Below are 19,306 nucleotides of genomic sequence, written 5' to 3' on the forward strand. Positions count from 1 at the left end.
CTCTCCAAAGTTGCCAATAGCAATAGGTGTGTAAAATGGCAAGTTCTATTTAAAATAAAATGTTGATAACCACTGCTAAAATCCCTCTGTCACTAAGTGTTTTGAAGCTAAGAAGCTGAAAAGCCAGCCATCAGCAACAGTGGGGTGCCCAATAGCTGTTATAGACAGTGCAGGGTCATTAGGTGCTTAGTGAAAATTAACAATTAGAGTTGTGACTCTGTAATGCTAATGAAGGTTTCTTGTAGTGACTGGAGCATGGTTATCTTCTTTACATTAGCATTTAATGTGTAGCATATGATTCTCGAGCAGAAGACCTTAAAATATCAGTAGCCTAAGTGCAGGAGTGAAGAAAATTGGTGCTTTATGCGTCTTGCTGCAATCTGGATCACAATTACTCCAGCTTAGTATTTACACAATGTTTACATGTCGATGATTGTGGATTCAAATAAATTTAAACCAAATGTTAGAGATGTTTTGAATCATTACAGTAGGGGACATTTTAAGAGGTTGAAATCACTTTCCTCACTGGTTTTTAGTGTCTGCACAGACTGAGAGCTTAAAACCAGTTTTACCACTTAACAAGAAGAAAAATAATCAAATGCTGTGAATCTGATATCAGGACAGATCTGGCTGTAAATACACACCATCAACATCTGAAAAAGAAAAGACTGGTACCATTTCGTTGACTGCCGGCACACAGTATCTGAGAGCCATATTTGCGTGGATCTTGCAAATTGCCATTGAGTCTCCAATGAAAGAAAGATGAAGCTGGATTTTATTCCTTTTTAGTGATGGCAGCTGTAGGTTTGCAGCATTCAGTGGGAGCACCAACAGTAAAAGAAAATAAAAATAATAATAATATGGGCGAGGGCTGCTCCCCAGGACCATTCTCGATCAAATAGAAGGACTATAAACTTAGAAGGATTGCACCCATCAAAGAATTAAAATGCAACTGAATGCAGATCCATCAGGATAGATCACAAATCTGTTTGAATAGATGAAGTTATCTTTATTTCCAACAGAAAGATATATCACAATGAATCCAACTTAAAAACTAAAATAAGCGAGTCTCCCTCCAAGTGAGTGAAACTTGACAGGCTTGTGAGCGAGTTCAGTTTTTCCTAAAGATGCTGATTCACGCTGTGCCACAGTGATAAAGGTACCAGTAGCCCTCTGGCACCTCACCCGTGTCTCCATTCTTCATGTGTGAACTTTGACCATTAATGTCAGTGGGCTGTTGGTGTTTGTGGTGTCTGAGCCTGATCATGCCCTCACTTGGTCCAGACATAGCTCAAACCAGATAAAGCCCAGTCATCTCCCTGACTTTCAATGGCACCACCATTACCAAGTCCCTAACCATCAAATTCTTGATGGTCATCATTGACCAACAGCTTAACAGGACCAGCCATATCAATACTATGGCTACATGGGTGAGGCAGAGGTTGGGTATTCTGTGACAAATGGATCACCTCAAAGACTGTACACCATCTACAAAGCTGAAGTCAGTATGTGATGGAACACCCACCGCTCACCTAGATGGGTGCTGCTGTAACAACACTCAAGAAGGCTAAGACCATCAACAACAGAACAGTTTTCTAAATTAGTACCTCTACCACTGGACTCATTATTTACTCCATCCATTATGACTGCAGTATGTACTATCTACAGATTGGACAGTAGCAACTCGCCAAGGTTATTTTGATGTCACCTCCCTGCAACTTCAAGAAGGGCAAGAGCAGCAGTATCATGGGAACATCCATCACCTCCAAGTTACATATATTTATGACTTGGATTCATTGCTGGATAAATATCCTGCAATATTCTATCCAACACCATCATAGGAGCACCATCAGTACATGTACTGCAGCAATTCAAAAAGGCCCACCGCCACATTTTCAGGGCAGTTAGAAATAATCAAGAAATGTGGCCTTGCCAGCATTGCCCACATCCCGAGAGCAGGATCCTGCATGGATCATTGGATAACAGTCAGAAGTAGGAACACTGGCTGATTTTTGTACCACGTGCCCACTTGTAGCACCCGAATGACTGCCCATGTTGAGATCAGCAAAGATCTGGGATTGTGCCTGGAACCTTAGTTGTCTGCAGTCATTTTAGCAAGTATTTACTATTTATTCTGATGCATAAGCTTTTCCCTATTGTACAGTTGCCATTTTGGAAAATTCTCTAAATTGCAACTGTGGATATTACACATCCCTGTATTAAGAGTACTTAAGAAACCTCATGGCCCGGCATATCCCTCACTCTACCATTACCAACATGCCAGGGGACCAACCCTGGTTCAATAAGGAGTATAGAAGAGAATGCCAGGAGCAGCACCAGGCGTACCTAAAAATGCAGTGCCAACCTGGGGAAGCTGCAACACAGGACTACATGCATGCTAAAAAGTGGAAGCAGCATGCTATAGATAGAGCTAAATGATCACACAATCAACGGATCAGATCAAAACTCTGCAGTCCTGCCACATCCAGTCGTGAATGGTGGTGGACCATTAAACAACTAACGGGAGGAGGAGGCTCAATGAATATCACCATCCTCAATGATGGTGGAGCCCAGCACGTGAGTGCAAAAGACAAGGCTGAAGCATTTGCAACCACCTTCAGCTAGAAGTGCCGAGTGGATGATCCATATCGGCTTCCTCCTTAGGTCCTCAACATCACAGAAGCCAGTCTTCAGCCAGTTCGATTCACTCCACATGATATTTAGAAACGGCTGAGTGCACTGGATACAGCCAAGGCTGTGGGCCCCGACAACATCCCGGCTGCCGTGCTGAAGACTTGTGCTCCAGAACTAGCTGCGCCTCTAACCAAGCTGTTCCAGTACAGCTATAACACTGTCATCTTACCGACAATGTGGAAAACTGCCCAGGTATGTCCTGTCCACAAAAATCAGGACAAATCCAATCCGGCCAATTACCGCCCCATCAGTCTACTCTCAATCATCAGCAAAGTAATGGAAGGTGTCATCGACATGCTATCAAGCAGCACTTACTCACCAATAACCTGCTCACTGATGCCCAGTTTGGGTTCTGCCAGGACCACTTGGCTCCAGACCTCATTACAGTCTTTGTCCAAACATGGACAAAAGAGCTGAATTCCAGAGGTGAAGTGAAAGTGACTGCCCTTGACATCAAGGCAGCATTTACCGAGTGTGGCATCAAGGACCGTAATAAAACTGAAGTCAAAACTCTCCACTGGCTGGAGTCATAACTAGCACAAAGGAAGATGGTTGTGGTGATTGGAGGTCAATCATCACAGCCCCAGGACATTGTTGCAGGAGTTCCTCAGGGCAGTGTCCTGGGCCCAACCATCTTCAGCTGCTTCATCAATGACCTTCCCTCCATCATAAGGTCAGAAGTGGGGATGTTCGCTGATGACTGCAGTGTTCAGTGCCATTCGCAACTCCTCGGATAATGAAGCAGTCCATGCCCGCATGCAGCAAGACCTGGACGACATTCAGGCTTGGGCTGATGAGTAGCAGGTAATATTCGTGCAACAGAAGTGCCAGGCAATGACTATCTCCAACAAGTGAGCATCTAACCCCCGCCCCTTGACATTCAACGGCATTACCATCACCAAATCCCCCACCATCAACATCCCGGGGTGTCACCATTGACCAGAAACTTAACTGGACCAGCCGCATAAATATTGTGGCAACAAGAGCAGGTCAGAGGCTGGGTATACTGCAGTGAGTGTCTCGCCCCCTGACCCCCCAAAACCTTTCCACCATCTACAAGGTACAAGTCAGGAGTGTGATTGAATACTCTCCACTTGCCTGGATGAGTGCAGCTCCAACAACACTCAAGAAACTCTACTCCATCCAAGACAAAGCAGCCCGCTTGATTATCACCCCATCCACTACCTTAAACATTCACTCCCTCTACCACTGGCGTACTGTGGCTGCAGTGTGTACCATCTACAAGATGCACTGCAGCAACTCGCCAAGGCTCCTTCGGCAGCACCTCCCAAACCCGCAACCTCTACCACCTAGAAGGACAAGGGCAGCAGGCGCATGGGAACAACACCACCTCCAAGTTCCCCTCCAAGTCACACACCATCCTGACTTGGAAGTATATTGCCGTTCCTTCATCGTCGCTGGGTCAAAATCCTGGAACTCCCTCCCTAACAGAACTGTGGGAGTACCTTCACCACATGGACTACAGCGGTTCAAGAATGGATGGAAGATTGGGAAGTCTTTAAAAGACAGCAAAAAATAACTCAAAGATTGATTAAGAAAGGGAAGATAGATTATGAAAGTAAATTAGCAAAAAATATAAAAACAGACAGTAAAAGTTTCTATATTTATATAAAAAGAAAAAAGGTGGCTAAAGTAAATGTTGGTCCCTTAGAGGATGAGACTAGGAAATTAATGGTGGGAAACATGGAGATGGCAAAAACACTGAACAATTATTTTGTATCAGTCTTTACAGTAGAGGGCACTAAGAATATCCCAACACTGGACAAACAGGGGGCTCTAGCGGGGGGGAGGAACTAAATACGATTAAAATCACTAAGGAAGTAGTACTTGGTAAAATAATGGGACTCAAGGCGGATAAATCCCCTGGACCTGATGGCTTGCATCCTAGGGTCTTGAGGGAAGTAGCGGTAGGGATTGTGGATGCATTGGTAATAATTTTCCAAAACTCACTGGACTCAGCAAAGGTCCCGGCAGATTGGAAAACTGCTAACACCCTTATTTAAAAAGGGCAGTAGACAGAAGGCTGGAAACTATAGACCTGTTAGCCTAACATCTGTGGTTGGTAAAATGTTAGAGTCCATTATTAAGGAGACAGTAACGGGACATTTGGATAAACATCATTTAATAGGACAAACTCAGCATGGTTTCATGAAGGGGAAGTCATGTTTGACAAATTTGCTGGAGTTTTTTGAGGAAGTAACATACAGGGTGGATAAAGGGGAACCAGTGGACGTAGTGTATTTAGACTTCCAAAAGGCATTTGACAAGGTGCCACACAAGATTATTGCTCAAGATAAAAAATCACGGGATTGGGGGTAATATTCTGGCGTGGGTGGAGGATTGGCTCTCTAACAGAAAGCAGAGAGTTGGGATAAATGGTTCGTTCTCAGATTGGCAACCAGTAACTAGTGGTGTTCCGCAGGGGTCAGTGCTGGGTCCCCAACTCTTTACAATCTATATTAACGATTTGGCGGAGGGGACCGAGTGTAACATATCAAAGTTTGCAGATGATACAGGTAGACTATCCTTTATCCGAAAACCTCGGGACCAGCCGAGTTTCGGATAAAGGAGAATTTCGGATTTCGGAAGGGGGGTCGGCGGGGGATCGTGCGCACGACTTACGCTGACGCTCAGCGTAAGTCAGTCGGGGTCGGCGGGGGTCGGGGCTGGCGGGGTCCGCGGGGGGTGTCGGCGGTTGTCGGGGCTGGCGGGGTCCGCGGGGGGGGGGTCGGCGGTTGTCGGGGCTGGCGGGGTCCGCGGGGGGGGGTCGCCGGTTGTCCGGGCTGGCGGGGTCGGCGGTTGTCGGGGCTGGCGGGGTCCGCGGGGGGGTCGGCGGTTGTCGGGGCCGGCGGGGTCCGTGGGGGGGTCGGCGGCTGGCGGGGTCGGCGGTTGTTGGGGCTGGCGGGGTCCGCGGGGGGGTCGGCGGTTGTCGGGGCTGGCGGGGTCGGCGGTTGTCGGGGCCGGCGGGGTCCGCGGGGGGGTCGGCGGTTGTCGGGGCCGGCGGGGTCCGCAGGGGGGGTCGGCGGTTGTCGGGGCCGGCGGGGTCCGCGGGGGGGTCGGTGGTTGTCGGGGCCGGCGGGGTCCGTGGGGGGGTCGGCGGCTGGCGGGGTCGGCGGTTGTTGGGGCTGGCGGGGTCCGCGGGGGGGTCGGCGGCTGGCGGGGTCGGCGGTTGTCGGGGCCGGCGGGGTCCGCGGGGGGGTCGGCGGTTGTCGGGGCCGGCGGGGTCCGCGGGGGGGGTCGGCGGTTGTCGGGGCCGGCGGGGTCCGCGGGGGGGGTCGGTGGTTGTCGGGGCCGGCGGGGTCCGCGGGGGGGTCGGCGGTTGTCGGGGTTGTCGGGGCCGGCGGGGTCCGCGGGGGGGGTCGGCGGTTGTCTGGGCCGGCGGGGTCCGCGGGGGGGTCGGCGGTTGTCGGGGCTGGCGGGGTCGGCGGCTGGCGGGTCGTGCGCACGACTTACCCTTTATCCGAACTTCCGCAACCGGAACCCTCTAAAAACCGAAGGTTTTTTCGTTCAGCGTAAGTCGTACGCACGACTTACGCTGAACGAAAAAACCTTCGGTTTTTAGAGGGTTTCGGTTTTCGGAAGTCCGGATAAAGGGTAGTCTACCTGTACAAAGATGGGACGGAAAGTAGTGAGTGAGGAGGACATAAAAAACCTGCAAAGGGACATAGACAGGCTAAGTAAGTGGGCAGAGATTTGGCAGATGGAATACAATACTGGAAAGTGTGAGGTTATGCACTTTGGCAGGAAAAATCATAGAGCAAGTTATTATCTTAATGGCAAGAAACTGGAAAGTACTGTAGTACAAAGGGATCTGGGGGTCCTGGTGCACGAAACTCAAAAAGTTAGTATGCAGGTGCAGCAAGTGATCAAGAAGGCCAATGGAATGTTGGCTTTTATTGCTAGGGGGATGGAATATAAAAACAGGGAGGTATTGCTGCAGTTGTACAAGGTATTGGTGAGACCGCACCTGGAATACTGCATACAGTTTTGGTGTCCATACTTAAGAAAAGACATACTTGCTCTCGAGTCAGTACAAAGAAGGTTCACTCGGTTAATCCCGGGGATGAGGGGGTAGTCATATGAGGAGAGGTTGAGTAGATTGGGACTCTACTCATTGGAGTTCAGAAGAATGAGAGGCGATCTTATTGAAACATATAAGATTGTGAAGGGGCTTGATGGGGTGGATGCGGTGAGGATGTTCCCAATGATGGGTGAAACTAGAACTAGGGGGCATAATCTTAAAATAAGGGGCTGCTCTTTCAAAACTGAGATGAGGAGAAACTTCTTCACTCAGAGGGTGGTAGGTTTGTGGAATTTGCTGCCCCAGAAAGCTGTGGAAGCTACATCATTAAATAAATTTAAAACAGAAATAGATAGTTTCCTAGAAGTAAAGGGAATTAAGGGTTACGGGGAGCGGGCAGGAAATTGGACATGAGTCTAGGTTCGGAATGGTCATGGCCCTGTGGGTAGTGGAGTGGGCCCAGGGGCCGTGTAGCCTGGTTCTGCTCCTACTGTGTTCTAATTCTGTGTTAGATTTCAGGAGATGGTTTTATTCCTGTTCCTGGCTGGGGTGGAGATCGCCTTTACAGAAGGTAAGTACTGTAGAAAATATAGGGACAGAGTGATCTCCTGGAAGAAATTCGATCGCCTAGATGGGTCGGAGAGGAATTTCCCAGATTTTTTTCTCCCAAATTGGCCATTGGGCCTTTATCTGGTTTTTCGCCTCTCCCGGGAGAGCACATGGGTTCGGGTGGATGCACAGTGATAGAAGATTTGAGGTTAGGATCAGATCAGCCATGATCTTATTGAATGGTGGAGCAGGCTCGAGGGGCCGATTGGCCTACTCCTGCTCCTATTTCTTATGTTCTTGTTCTTAATGCGGCTCACCGCCACCTTCTCAAGGGCAACTAGGGATGGGCAAAAAATGCTGGCCTTGCCAGCGACTCCCACATCCCATGAACGAATTAAAAAAATATATCTATATTGGGTTATATGCTGAAATCCTGCAAGGGGACTTGAACCCATGTCCTCTGATTTAGAAGTAAGATTGCTACCACTGACCTAAAGCTGATGTACAGCAAACAGTACCATGTCCTCAGATAACAACAGAAAACGCTGGAAAAACTCAGCAGGCCAGGCAACATCCGTGGAGAGAGAAATAGAGTCAGCATTTCAGGTCGAAACCCTTCGTCAGAACTGACGAAGAGTTTCGACCTGAAACATTGACTCTATTTCTCGCTCCACGGATGTTGCCTGGCCTGCTGCGTTTTTCCAGCATTTTCTGTTGTTATTTCAGATTTCCAGCATCCGCAGTATTTTGCTATCGTAGTACCATGTTCTCATTGGTTTTATGGAAACATATACAAGATGTGCAGTCAAGTTAAGTATTAGCTTTAAACATAAGAAATAGGAGCAGGAGTAGGCCATTTGGCCCTTCGAGCCTGCTCTGCCATTCAATAAGATCATGGCTGATCATCTACCTCATCTCCACTTTCCTGCACTATCCCCATATCCCTTGATTCCCTTAATATTCAACTAAAACTGTTGTGTTGTTTGGCAAGAAAGTCTTGCAAACAACTTGACCACAAACACCTGACTGTAATAAAGCCATCAAACCTTTCTTTAATACAAAGCCCCTCCATTGCTCTTGTCTTGTCACTTTTCAGTGACAGCAAAAGTCCTAATGCAGGTTAAGCTTATACCAAATAAAATAACTTCTTCATGGTTCAGAGTACCTAGACATGCAGTAAAAAGGCTTCCTTTAGCCCAGGTACAAGATCTAGGAACAAGAGGTGGATTTGTGTCAAAACAGGAAAGGAGAGCTCCTGCCTATGCTGATTAGCACCTTGAAAGGGGCATTAGCCTCAGAACAGGCATGTCTCGAGTGTCGGCTTGACCCGGTGATGGCACTCTTTCCTGTGAGTCAGAAAGTTGTGGATTCAAGGTCCACTGTAGGACTTAAGCTTGTAAGACGGTACTGAGTGAGTGCTGCATTGCTAGAGTGCCATCCTTCAGATGAGATGTTAAACCAAAGCCTCATCTGCCTAAAATAAAAAATAGAAAATGTTGGAAATATTCCGCAGGTTAAGCAGCATCTGTGGAGAGAGAAACAGAGTTAATGGGCTGGATTTTGTCAATGGGAGCTTTTGAAGGCGGGACTCCCACTTGTTGGGTTTTAGTCCTGCCTCCATCGACTTGTGGTCAACCCACGCTATTTTCCCTTGATTGACCTTGTTAAGCCCGCCCAGCGGGCTTAGCAGGCCAATTAAGGGAAAGCCAGTTCACAGAATCACAGAAACCCCACAGTGCAGATAGAGGCCATTTCGGCCCATCGAGCCTGCACCGACACATATCCCACCCGATCCCCGTAACCCCACGTATTTAATCCCCCTAACACTAAGGGTCAATTTATCATAGCCAATCAACCTAACCCGCACATCTTTGGACCGTGGGAGGAAACCGGAGCACCCGGAGAAAACCCACGCAAACACGGGGAGAATGTGCCAACTCCACACAGACAGTCACCCGAGGCCAGATTCAAACCCGGGTCCCTGGCGCTGTGAGGCAACAGTGCTAACCACTATGCCACCGTGCCACCATTACAGGTGATGTCAGTGAGTAACGTTTCATCTGTCAAGAGCTTTTGACAGATGAAATGTCATCATTTGACAGCTCTGTGAAGCTGTCAAACACTGACAATCTGTCTTCTAAGTTGTGTCTTTACTCAAGACTCAATTAGAAAGCCTTCCTGACCAGAAAGCAGAAGGCTGCAGCTTTTGACAGTTCAGCGGCCATTCTGCTTTCTGTGCCGGTGAGCTGAGGGACTCCCAAGACCTGAAGGGAGGAAGCCTGCAGGAAGAAGTAAAGGTAAGTAAAACTTATTAAAAGACTTTACACACACTTACCTCTGCACACATGCACCCATTACTCACCTGCACAATGGATATCTCGGCCCCTCCAACACCCGCAGACCGACGGCCCGCCTTGCTGACCCTGGCGGGGTTCAGAGCCATCGGGAAGCCCACACTTCAAGGCTCTAAATAGGGATAGGCCAGAAAACTGCCTGTTAACTACCTGTTAACAGGCAGTTAATTGGCATTAATCCCCTTCCTGCCTCGAGGAGGCGGGACCCGGCGCAGGTCGGCTACCCGCCTCCTGGCAAGATGGCATAGAGGCGGGTTGGGCACCCGCCCCCAAATTCTGCCATTTTCCCAGCAGACCCGCCTCCCCAGGGCTGGCAAAATCCAGCCCAATGTCTTGGGTTGATGATCTTTCATCAGGAGTGGAAAAAGTTGGAGATGTAACAGGTTTTAGCACATGCAAGGGCAGGGAAAGTGGGAGTGGAGGAAAGGACAAGAGGGAAGGTCTGTGATAGGGTGGAAGGCAGGAGTGATTAAATGACAAAAGGGATGATGGTGCAAGGCAAAAGGGGATGGTAATGGGACAAGTAAAGGAACAAAAGAATGGTCCAAAGGAGGTGTAAATGGGAATAGCAGAATTATTACCAACAACTGCTGTCCGAAAAAATGGGGGCAGTTGCTATGATCTGAAAGTTACAGAAAAGTGAAGGCTGTAAAGTGCCTAATCGGAACATGAGGTGCTGTTCCTTGAGCTTATGTTGAGCTTCATTGGAACAGTATAGGAGGCAGAGGTCAGAGTGGGAGTGGGGCAGTGCATTAAAACGACAGGCGACCGTAAGCTCGGGGTCACACTTGCGGACTGAAAGGAGGTGTTCCTCAAAGTTGTCACCCAATCTGCGTTTGGTTTCCCCAATGTAGAGGAGACTGCATCATGAGCAGCGAATACAGTATACTAAATTGCACGTAGTACTAGTAAATCGTTGTTTCAGCTGGAAGGAGTGTTTGGCGCCCTGGACAGTGGAAAAGGAGGTGGTAAAATGACAGGTGTTGCATCTCCTGCGCTTGCATGGGAAGGTGGCGTGGGAAGGGGAGGGGGTGTTGGGGTTGATTGAAGAGTGGCGGAGGGAGTGGTCTCTTCGGAATGCTGAAATAACAACAGAAGATGCTGGAAAAACTCAGCAGGCCAGGCAACATTCGTGGAGAGAGAAATAGAGTCAACGTTTCAGGTCGAAACCCTTCAGAACTGAGAAAAAAAGGCAGGAGATGAAACCGATTAAAAGGCAGTTTGGGGGTTGGGAAATGGGGGAGGGGATGAAAGAAGAGACATTAAGAGATATTCAAGGTGAGACGAAATGGTAATAGGACAGGTAAAGAAACAAACAATGTCTCTAGATGAAGTGTGAAATGCGCTGGCAGAATGAAAGACAGCTTCCGTGTGGGAGAGAGGAAAAAAAAAGGAAAAGGCACAAACCAAAAGTGTGGATAAAAAATATGAAAATATAATGGGGGCCGAGGTTATGATCTGAAATTGTTGAACTCTATATTGAGTCCGGAAGGCTGTAAAGTACCTAATCGGAAGATGAGGTGCTGTTCCTCGAGCTTACGCTGAGCTTCCGTGGAACAATGCAAGAGGCCGCAGATGGTGAGGTCTGAGGGGAATGGAACAGTGAATTGAAATGACAGGCGACCGGAAGCTCGGGGTCACCCTTACGGACTGAAAGCGGTCACCCAATCTGCGTTTGGTCTCCACACTGTAGAGGAGACCACATTGTGAGCAGCGAATACAGTATACTAGATTGCAAGAAGAACAAGTAAATCGCTGTTTCACCTGGAAGGGGTGTTTGGGGCCCTGGACAGTGGGAAGGGGGGAGGTATATTTCAATATATATCCGAATGCTGTTCAAGTGAATGTAGAATATCCCGTGGTACTAGTCGAGAAAGAGCTGGGTGTTCTCCCAATGTCCTGGCCAACATTCATTGCTCAAACAACACCACCAAAAACAGATTAACTGATCATTTATTTAATTTGGTGACTGTACTACAAAAATATATCATTGGTATTGGAGTGCTTTGGCATGGCTTGAGGATATGAGAGGCACTCTATTAATGCACATTTGTTCATTTTTCTTTACCAAGCCCCGTTGTATGTGGACCTGGTGTTGAGTAAGGCTGAATGTCTGAAATATCAGGCTGGCACATCAAGAGTCTTCCACCATGTTGAAGGCAAATATCCATCATACAGTTGATAAGCAAGCTCTTGAGATGTGGCATTATGGGTGCTGGAAGGCATTACCTGGTGGCTGGGAATGAGAATTCATGTTCATATATCCATGGTTCATGACCCAACCTGCTGCATCCAACTGGTGGAACTGCCATTCAGTGGGTTTGGATGTGTAAATGCTGTGATCAGGAGAATGTAAATGCTGTGATCAGTAGGATGTTGGCAATATACTTGTACATTTCATAATGAGTTGTGTTGCTGACCATACCTGCTATTTTCCCAGTGAGTTTCAGTTGTTCAATTAATAACTAGTAACTGTTCTCTTTGGTGGTTTTGTACTTGGCAAATGGGGGTAACCATAGTTAAGAATCAGATGATGAGAGCAGAAGGGGACGTGGACAGATTACGTGAATGGGCAAAACTATGGTGGATAGAGTTCCGTGTGAGGAAGTGTGAGATCATCCACTTTGGATCCGAGAAAGACAAGGCGTAATATTTTCTTAATGGTGAAAGACGAGGGGCTGTGGAGGGGCAAAGTGGAAATCCATGCACACAACTAACTAAACACGAGTGTGCAGTTACAAAACACAATGGAAAAAAATAATCTCAAAACCAATCAAAAGAAAACACTGCCCATTTGTGTCTGGAAATTGCAATCGGGGGTCCTACAATCGGCATAGGAGCCCAATTTGCATATGTGAGCAACCTTGTCCATTTATAGGCCTATCTGAAAATAGCACGAGGTGGGCCTTGGGTGTCAATGAGGCTGCTGACCTTTCCACCAACCACCCCTGCTCACAGCACCCCCCCCCCCCCCCGCCCCCAACCACCCCATACGATTTTCAACTGATGACCACTCACTTTCCAGGCGAGAAACAATTAAAAATCTTACCTGTTATATTTTATTACATTGAAAATTCTTTACCAATATTGAAGTGTTGCTCTATTGTACTATGAAACTTTCATTTAAGTATCCATTTTTAAGTAGACATCTTTACATAGGCTTACAAAATGTTTAAGTTGGATAAAGTAGCCACGTCTCAACATAGAAACATAGAAGATAGGAGCAGGAGTAGGCCATTCGGCCCCTCGAGTCTGCTCCGCCATTCAATGAGATCATGGCTGATCATCCAAACTCCGTACCCTGTCGCTGCCTTCTCCCCATATCCCTTGATCCCTTTAGCCTTAAGAAATATATCTAACTCCTTCTTGAATATATTTAATGAATTGGCCTCAACTGCCTTCTTTGGTAGAGAATTCCACAGGTTCACCACTCTCTAGATGAAGAAATTCCTCCTAATTTCTGTCCTAAATGGCCTACCCATTATCCTTAGACTGTGACCCCCTGGTTCTGGACTCCCCGACCATCGGGAACATCCTTCCTGCATCTAGTCTGTCCAGTCCTGTCAGAATTTTATAAGTTTCAATAAGATCCCCTCATTCTTCTAAACTCCAGTGAGTACAAGCCCAATCGACCCAATCTCTCCTCATACGTCATTCCTGCCATCCCAGGTATCAGTCTGGTGAATCTTCGCTGAACTCCTTCCATGGCAAGAATATCCTTCCTCAGATAAGGCGACCAAAACTGCACACAATACTCAAGGTGTGGTCTCACCAATGCCCTCTAGAACTGCAGCAAGACATCCTTGTTCCTGTACTCAAACCCTCTCGCTACGAAGGCCAACATGCCATTTGCCTTCTTAGCCGCCTGCTGCACCTGCGTGCTTACCTTCAGCGACTGGTGCACAAGGACACCCAGGTCTCATTGCACTTCCCCTTCTCCCAATCTATTGCCATTCAGATAATAATCTGCCTTCCTGTTTTTGCCACCAAAGTGGATAACCTCACATTTATCCACGTTATATTGCATCTGCCATGCTTTTGCCCAATCACCCAACCTGTCCAAATCATCCTGGAGTTTCTCGGCATCCTCCTCACCGCACACACGCACACCCAGCTTTGTGTCGTCTGCAAATTTGGAGATATTACATCCAGTTCCCTTGTCTAGATCATTAATATATATTGTGAATAGCTGGGGTCCAAGGACCGATCCCTGCGGTACCCCACTAGTCACTGCCTGCCACTCAGAAAAAGACCCGTTTATTCCAACTCTTTGCTTCCTATCTGCCAACCAGTTCTCTATCCAAGTCAGTACCTTGCCCCCAATCCCATGTGCCTTAACTTTACACGCTAATCTCTTATGCGGGACCTTATCGAAAGCCTTCTGAAAGTCCAAATAAACCACATCCACTGGTTCTCCCTTATCTAATCTACCAGTTACATCCTCAAAAAATTCCAATAGATTAGTCGAGCACGATTTACCTTTTGTAAATCTACGTTGACTTTGTCCGATCCTGTCACTGCTTTTATAATGGACTCTAGCATTTTCCCCACTACCGATGTCAGGCTTACCAATCTATAATTCCCTGTTTTCTCTCTACCACCTTTTTTGAATAGTGGGGTAACATTAGCTACCCTCCAATCCATGGGAACTGTTCCAGAGTCTATAGAATTTTGGAAGATGACCAGCAATGCATCTACTATTTCTAGGGCCACTTCCTTAAGTACCCTAGGATGTAGATTATCAGGCCCTGTGGATTTATCGGTCTTCAATCCCGTCAATTTCCCTAACGCCATTGCCCTACAAATACTGATTTTATTCAGTTCCTCAAGCCCAATTACATTACCATACAATTTGTAGCTAATTCACAGGGCAGTAGCTCTCGTGAATATTGCCTCATTCTTTATTTCCAATCCAAGGAGAAGTAAAAATTCATATCTACTCGGCCAGTTTAAAACTCACTGTTAAACAACATGAAAGAAATCCTACCAGTGTAAGCAGTTTGGTTCCAAATATCTGATCACTTACTACCCCGAGAAAAATGTTTAGCAGTGCATTCCCAGTTGGTAGTTAAATACTGCACAGCAAAGAAACTGGATTGCAGCAAAGATATGTTTAAACATCTCTTATTTAATTTAAATCAGCTTGATCAGAACCGAACACAATCTCTCAGTATAAATGGGGTGGGAGAGGTTTGAATCCTACTCTAGTCTTGGAGCAGCAGACATTTGTTTAGAACAAAAATGGATGTCAGCGTTTCCGCCCTTTTGAGTAGTTATGATGTGGAGAAAGGATAATACTATTTTAGTACAGGTTCACCCGTAAGCCTTCCAACCGTGATTCAGATGAGCTGAATACTCATTCTTCTGGACATATTTAAAATTCCAGTATTTAAAGGGTTACTATAATTGGTTCTTCCTATGTTAATAGTTTTACCATACATCTGCATTTAATCTGACAGAAACTGATATGGTGGCAATTAATTCAAGTATTCACTCAGTTATAGACTGCCATCATCATCGCATTTTAACAGAGTGTGTGCACAAAGCTGTGTCTAAAACAGATAGCTTCCCTTACAGAATTAGTCAGCGATGTTCAAGTATTTAAATACCTGTGAACAGAGGTTTTGTGATTAGTCAACTGATTGAATAACTGCATAATGATTAGTTAACATTGTTCTGTTACAATTAACTAGTACTCATTTAAATATAAAAAAAGCCTCGACCGCACTTGTTCTAATTTTCAGCTTCTATGCAGTTCTAAATACTATTTGCAGTAGCGATTAATGTTCTCGCTTCCCTGTGAATCACAAGACGCCATTGAACTGTCTATCATTACAAAAACAATGAAAAGAATCCAGCACCTATTTAACATACTAGTTGAGCTTGCTTAGACCTCTTATTTTGATATGTAATTAACTTTTTATTCTGAAATGACAGCTTCCCACAGTTCTTTGGAACTGGGCACTTCTTCAAGCACAATACACAGCACACAAAAGTGGTGACAGCTTTGCATCTCAGAAGCTCTACCTCATTTGTACAAGAGATGTGTGCTATTTATATGAGCTATAACCAACCAACATGCAGGTGGACAAATTAATATTGACTTCCCTGCTTTATACAGTTTTCCTGGTTTACAGGACATCTGTAGGTTTTTCTGTTGTGCACTTGCAAGTTAGTATCCGTTGACTTGACTTTTCCAGTAGACTTTCGGCAACTTCTAATGTTGTACTTATGTTACTTTGTTTTTTTATCCCCACAGAGTTGTTGGAACTGTGGACGCAAGGCCAGCGAGACATGCAGCGGCTGCAATACAGCACGATACTGTGGTTCATTTTGCCAGCATAAGGACTGGGAAAAGCACCATCATGTGTGTGGACAAACCCTTCAGGCCCAGCAGCAAGGTGAGGCGGCCACAGCCAGCTCATCTGCAACACCCAGCAGTGGGGCAGGCAGCCCAGTGGACACACCACCAGCAACCACCTCCAGGTCGACCACCCCGGCCACTCCATCAACCATAGAAACGACCCCTCGTTAAAGATACAAATTGCTCAGTCACACAAAGATGAAACGGAAAAAAAAAGACTCTTACACTATCAAAGGAGAAACTAATCTGGGAGTAGTAGTGAGTTACGAAGGCCAGTAACGGGTCACACTTACTTACTATGAAAAAACAAAGATATTATTTGTTCATCTTTTTTCTTGTTTGTAAAACTGCAGAGAAGGCAGAGAGCATCGCAAAAGTAGATTTGACCTCTTCCCTCGTTATTTTTCCAGTAGCTGGGATTAAAACTAGGTAACCTCATAAACAGATGCTTTATCAGACAGCAGACCAAGGGATTGCTAATTACTGTACAAAGCAAAAATGCTAATATTAAAGGACACATTGTTCTTTTCTACAATAATGAAAAAGAAATCTCTTGCAAAACCCTCAAGGGCACATGCGTTGGCTACAGCATAGACATTTTAACAAGAAGATGAATGGCGTTCATGGGTTACTGACTGAACTCTGAAGACCTGCAACAAAATGTGCAGCTGTGCAGCAGATTGGAAGGAAGCACAGATGTTCATCCTTTCCTCCAAAAAAAACAATATCCAGGTCAACAGAATGAAGAATTGAATCTGTTTTTTTGCTGTGGGATGTATGAATACAACAACAAAGAAAATGCCATAATAAGAGGCTTTCAGTCCTAATGAGAAACAGCCTGTATTTGATTTGCATTTTTTGGCAGTCACTGTCTACCAGCTGCCCTCAATAGAGCATTTCTACACTTTTACAAGGTTCCACATAGTAAGACAATCAGGTCTGTTCCTGCTCATTTTTTTGATAATGAAATGGTGGCTACAGCACTGGCCCACTCTGTGTTCCCACTCCATCTGTTCAGATTTGAAGTAGTTCTCTTGGTGTTAAAACACTTCTGTCCTGTGAGGTTCCCTATGGTGTTCTTGTAAATGTGTTGGACAAACGTGAAGATCCATTGTAGCTAACCATGCCCACATTTAGTCTATTATTCCTAGTTGGTGATAGACCTGTATCTTTCTATGCTGCTTTTATATCTGTATGTATTAGTGATATTTCTCTGGTAGTTCCCACAATGGAATTTTTTTGTTGTCCTCAAAAGATAAAGGAAAAAAAAAGAGCTATCTATCTGAGCTGCTATTTCACTCTGTTTAGGATTTCTAAGACTTAGCATGCGTCACGGAATGCTAACATATTGGTGTTTTGTAAGAGGGATGTACATAAATGTACTTGCACTGTCACAATGACTCCCTAGGCATGCTTATTTGGGCAAACTCTTAATATGCTAGAGCCATTTCACAGAGTTAGCTATAGGTTAGAGTAGCTGTGAATTTCATTTCTTTGACAAACTGGTCACTATTACTAGTGGCATTTTATATAATGAGATCATACAAGAGGACAGTGCATGCATATCACTGCGAGGTCATTAAGTATTGCTGATTTTAAAAATCTTTTATCTTAAAAAAAAACTCCAAATGCTGAGGTGTAGATTGACAGCTTTAACACTGCTGAATGCCAGGTATTAACAGTATTAAAAAAAGGGAAGTCAGCCAAAGACTGATCCGACGGACCAAAATCAGAAAAAAAAAGCACCAATAATTGTTTCAAAGCAGTCAGCAGGTTAAACGATTTCAGCAAGTTTCAGTAAATCCATTGTATAATCCAAAAACCAGATGTCATACACGTATATATCGGATGCTGTGATGTATGTGAAAACAGCACTGTTTTATTAACACTAGTGTGTGAAAGGATTAGTGCATCACATTACTGATCTACTTACTTTAATTCAGGGCACCCTGTGTAAACCAATTCTCAGAGTTCTTCTCTTTTCTCCTGTTTTGCTACAGACTCCTCAGTGGCAAAGTTTCACTCTACCTCTGACAGCATGTATATTGCACCAGTAGCTAAACTAACTGGTATAGTCAAACCAAATGGGCACAAGAGAACCAGGAAACCAAAAGTAAGCTCATACAGCTGCAAACCATATCACTACTTGGTAACAATGCAGACCTCATACCTGAACTTTTGTTAGTTTCCTTTTAAGCTTGTCACTTATACAGATTATGTGAGAGTATAATTTGTAGGTATAAACGCATAAAAAATTGACTTCATTGATTACAGTTTAAAGGTTGGTTGCTGATAGGAACGGGGGGTCCTCTCTGTTGTGAGATGTACTTGTGACAGGACCACCTGTCTTTGTTGTGTAGGTGCATGTCGTGGAACAAAAATGGGGAAAAAAGCAAAGGCCGGTTAACTTATGCAAAGCATGCCTATGCCTGGAATACTTAAGAAAGGGACTCCATATTGTCTGGTTTCTAAAAGGACAGAAAATTGGAGAATCTGAAATGCAGATTTAAGTAAAATTTTGGTTCTGCAACTTTATTGTGAAAGTTGTTGTGCAATACTTAATTCAGACATGTACCACAAGTTAACGGTAGACTAACTTTTTGGGGGGTGTCTAGACATCATGCTTTTGTCAGCATATTTCTGAGCTTTTAAGTCTACTATGTCTAAACTGTGGTTCCTTGATTATCTTTTTTTCTTTAGTTGGACTGTATTGTATGGTCTGTCAACCTGTGAATCTTTAAAGTATGATTCAGGTATTGTTGTATTCCTTACTGTGTAATAAAAATTTTAATATCTGTATTCACCAAAGGTTGTGGTTCTTTGTGGGGAATTTGTGAGACTACTTTAATACTACTCTGTTGGGTATTTTGGTAAACTGCTTTCCTAGGGTTGACACAGTCCACTTGCAGGTAAGACACAACAGTCTATGGATTTTAAAGGTTTCTGCATATTAATTAGTATTCTAATAAATTTGGAAGTAGAAACAAAAGTCGCCTGAGATTTCTGGTACAGGTTTTAATTAGAAATGAAGCTTTGAAGGAGATTCTTGTCCTTTTCAAGCTCTCTAGGCAGCCTTCAGAGGTTTGAATGTCACAACAATAATGACTCCTTTTGGGTCACGTACATCAATAATTGCACTGCGTACTGACAGTGGTGCGTTAACCATACAAAACTGAGATCACGTCAGGAGGATTCAATCCTCCTAAAGGGCTGGCCAAAAACCCTTTAACATTTAAATTTTCTGTTACCTGCATTCCATTTGTAGTATAATTTATATTTAGTTTGAGGAACTAGAACATTGTT

The 19,306-nt window shown here is 45.2% G+C and overlaps 1 protein-coding gene across 4 annotated transcripts in view; it reads left to right on the top strand.

Moving 5' to 3' along the window:
- Window positions 1-18,802, top strand: part of runx1t1 (RUNX1 partner transcriptional co-repressor 1) — an 83,093-nt gene extending 64,291 nt beyond the window's left edge. For all 4 annotated transcript variants that reach the window (XM_085992677.1, XM_085992676.1, XM_085992678.1 and 1 more), the window contains one exon: window positions 15,899-18,802. In XM_085992677.1, the coding sequence (XP_085848803.1) occupies window positions 15,899-16,174 (276 nt within the window). In that variant the 3' untranslated portion in view covers window positions 16,175-18,802. The remainder of the gene's footprint in view (window positions 1-15,898) is intronic.
- The last annotated feature ends 504 nt before the right edge of the window (window positions 18,803-19,306 follow it).

The sequence above is a fragment of the Somniosus microcephalus genome, chromosome 7 (genome assembly GCF_052327205.1).
Source record: "Somniosus microcephalus isolate GS21.2 chromosome 7, FLI_Smic_1.0, whole genome shotgun sequence".
Lineage (NCBI taxonomy): Eukaryota > Metazoa > Chordata > Chondrichthyes > Squaliformes > Somniosidae > Somniosus > Somniosus microcephalus.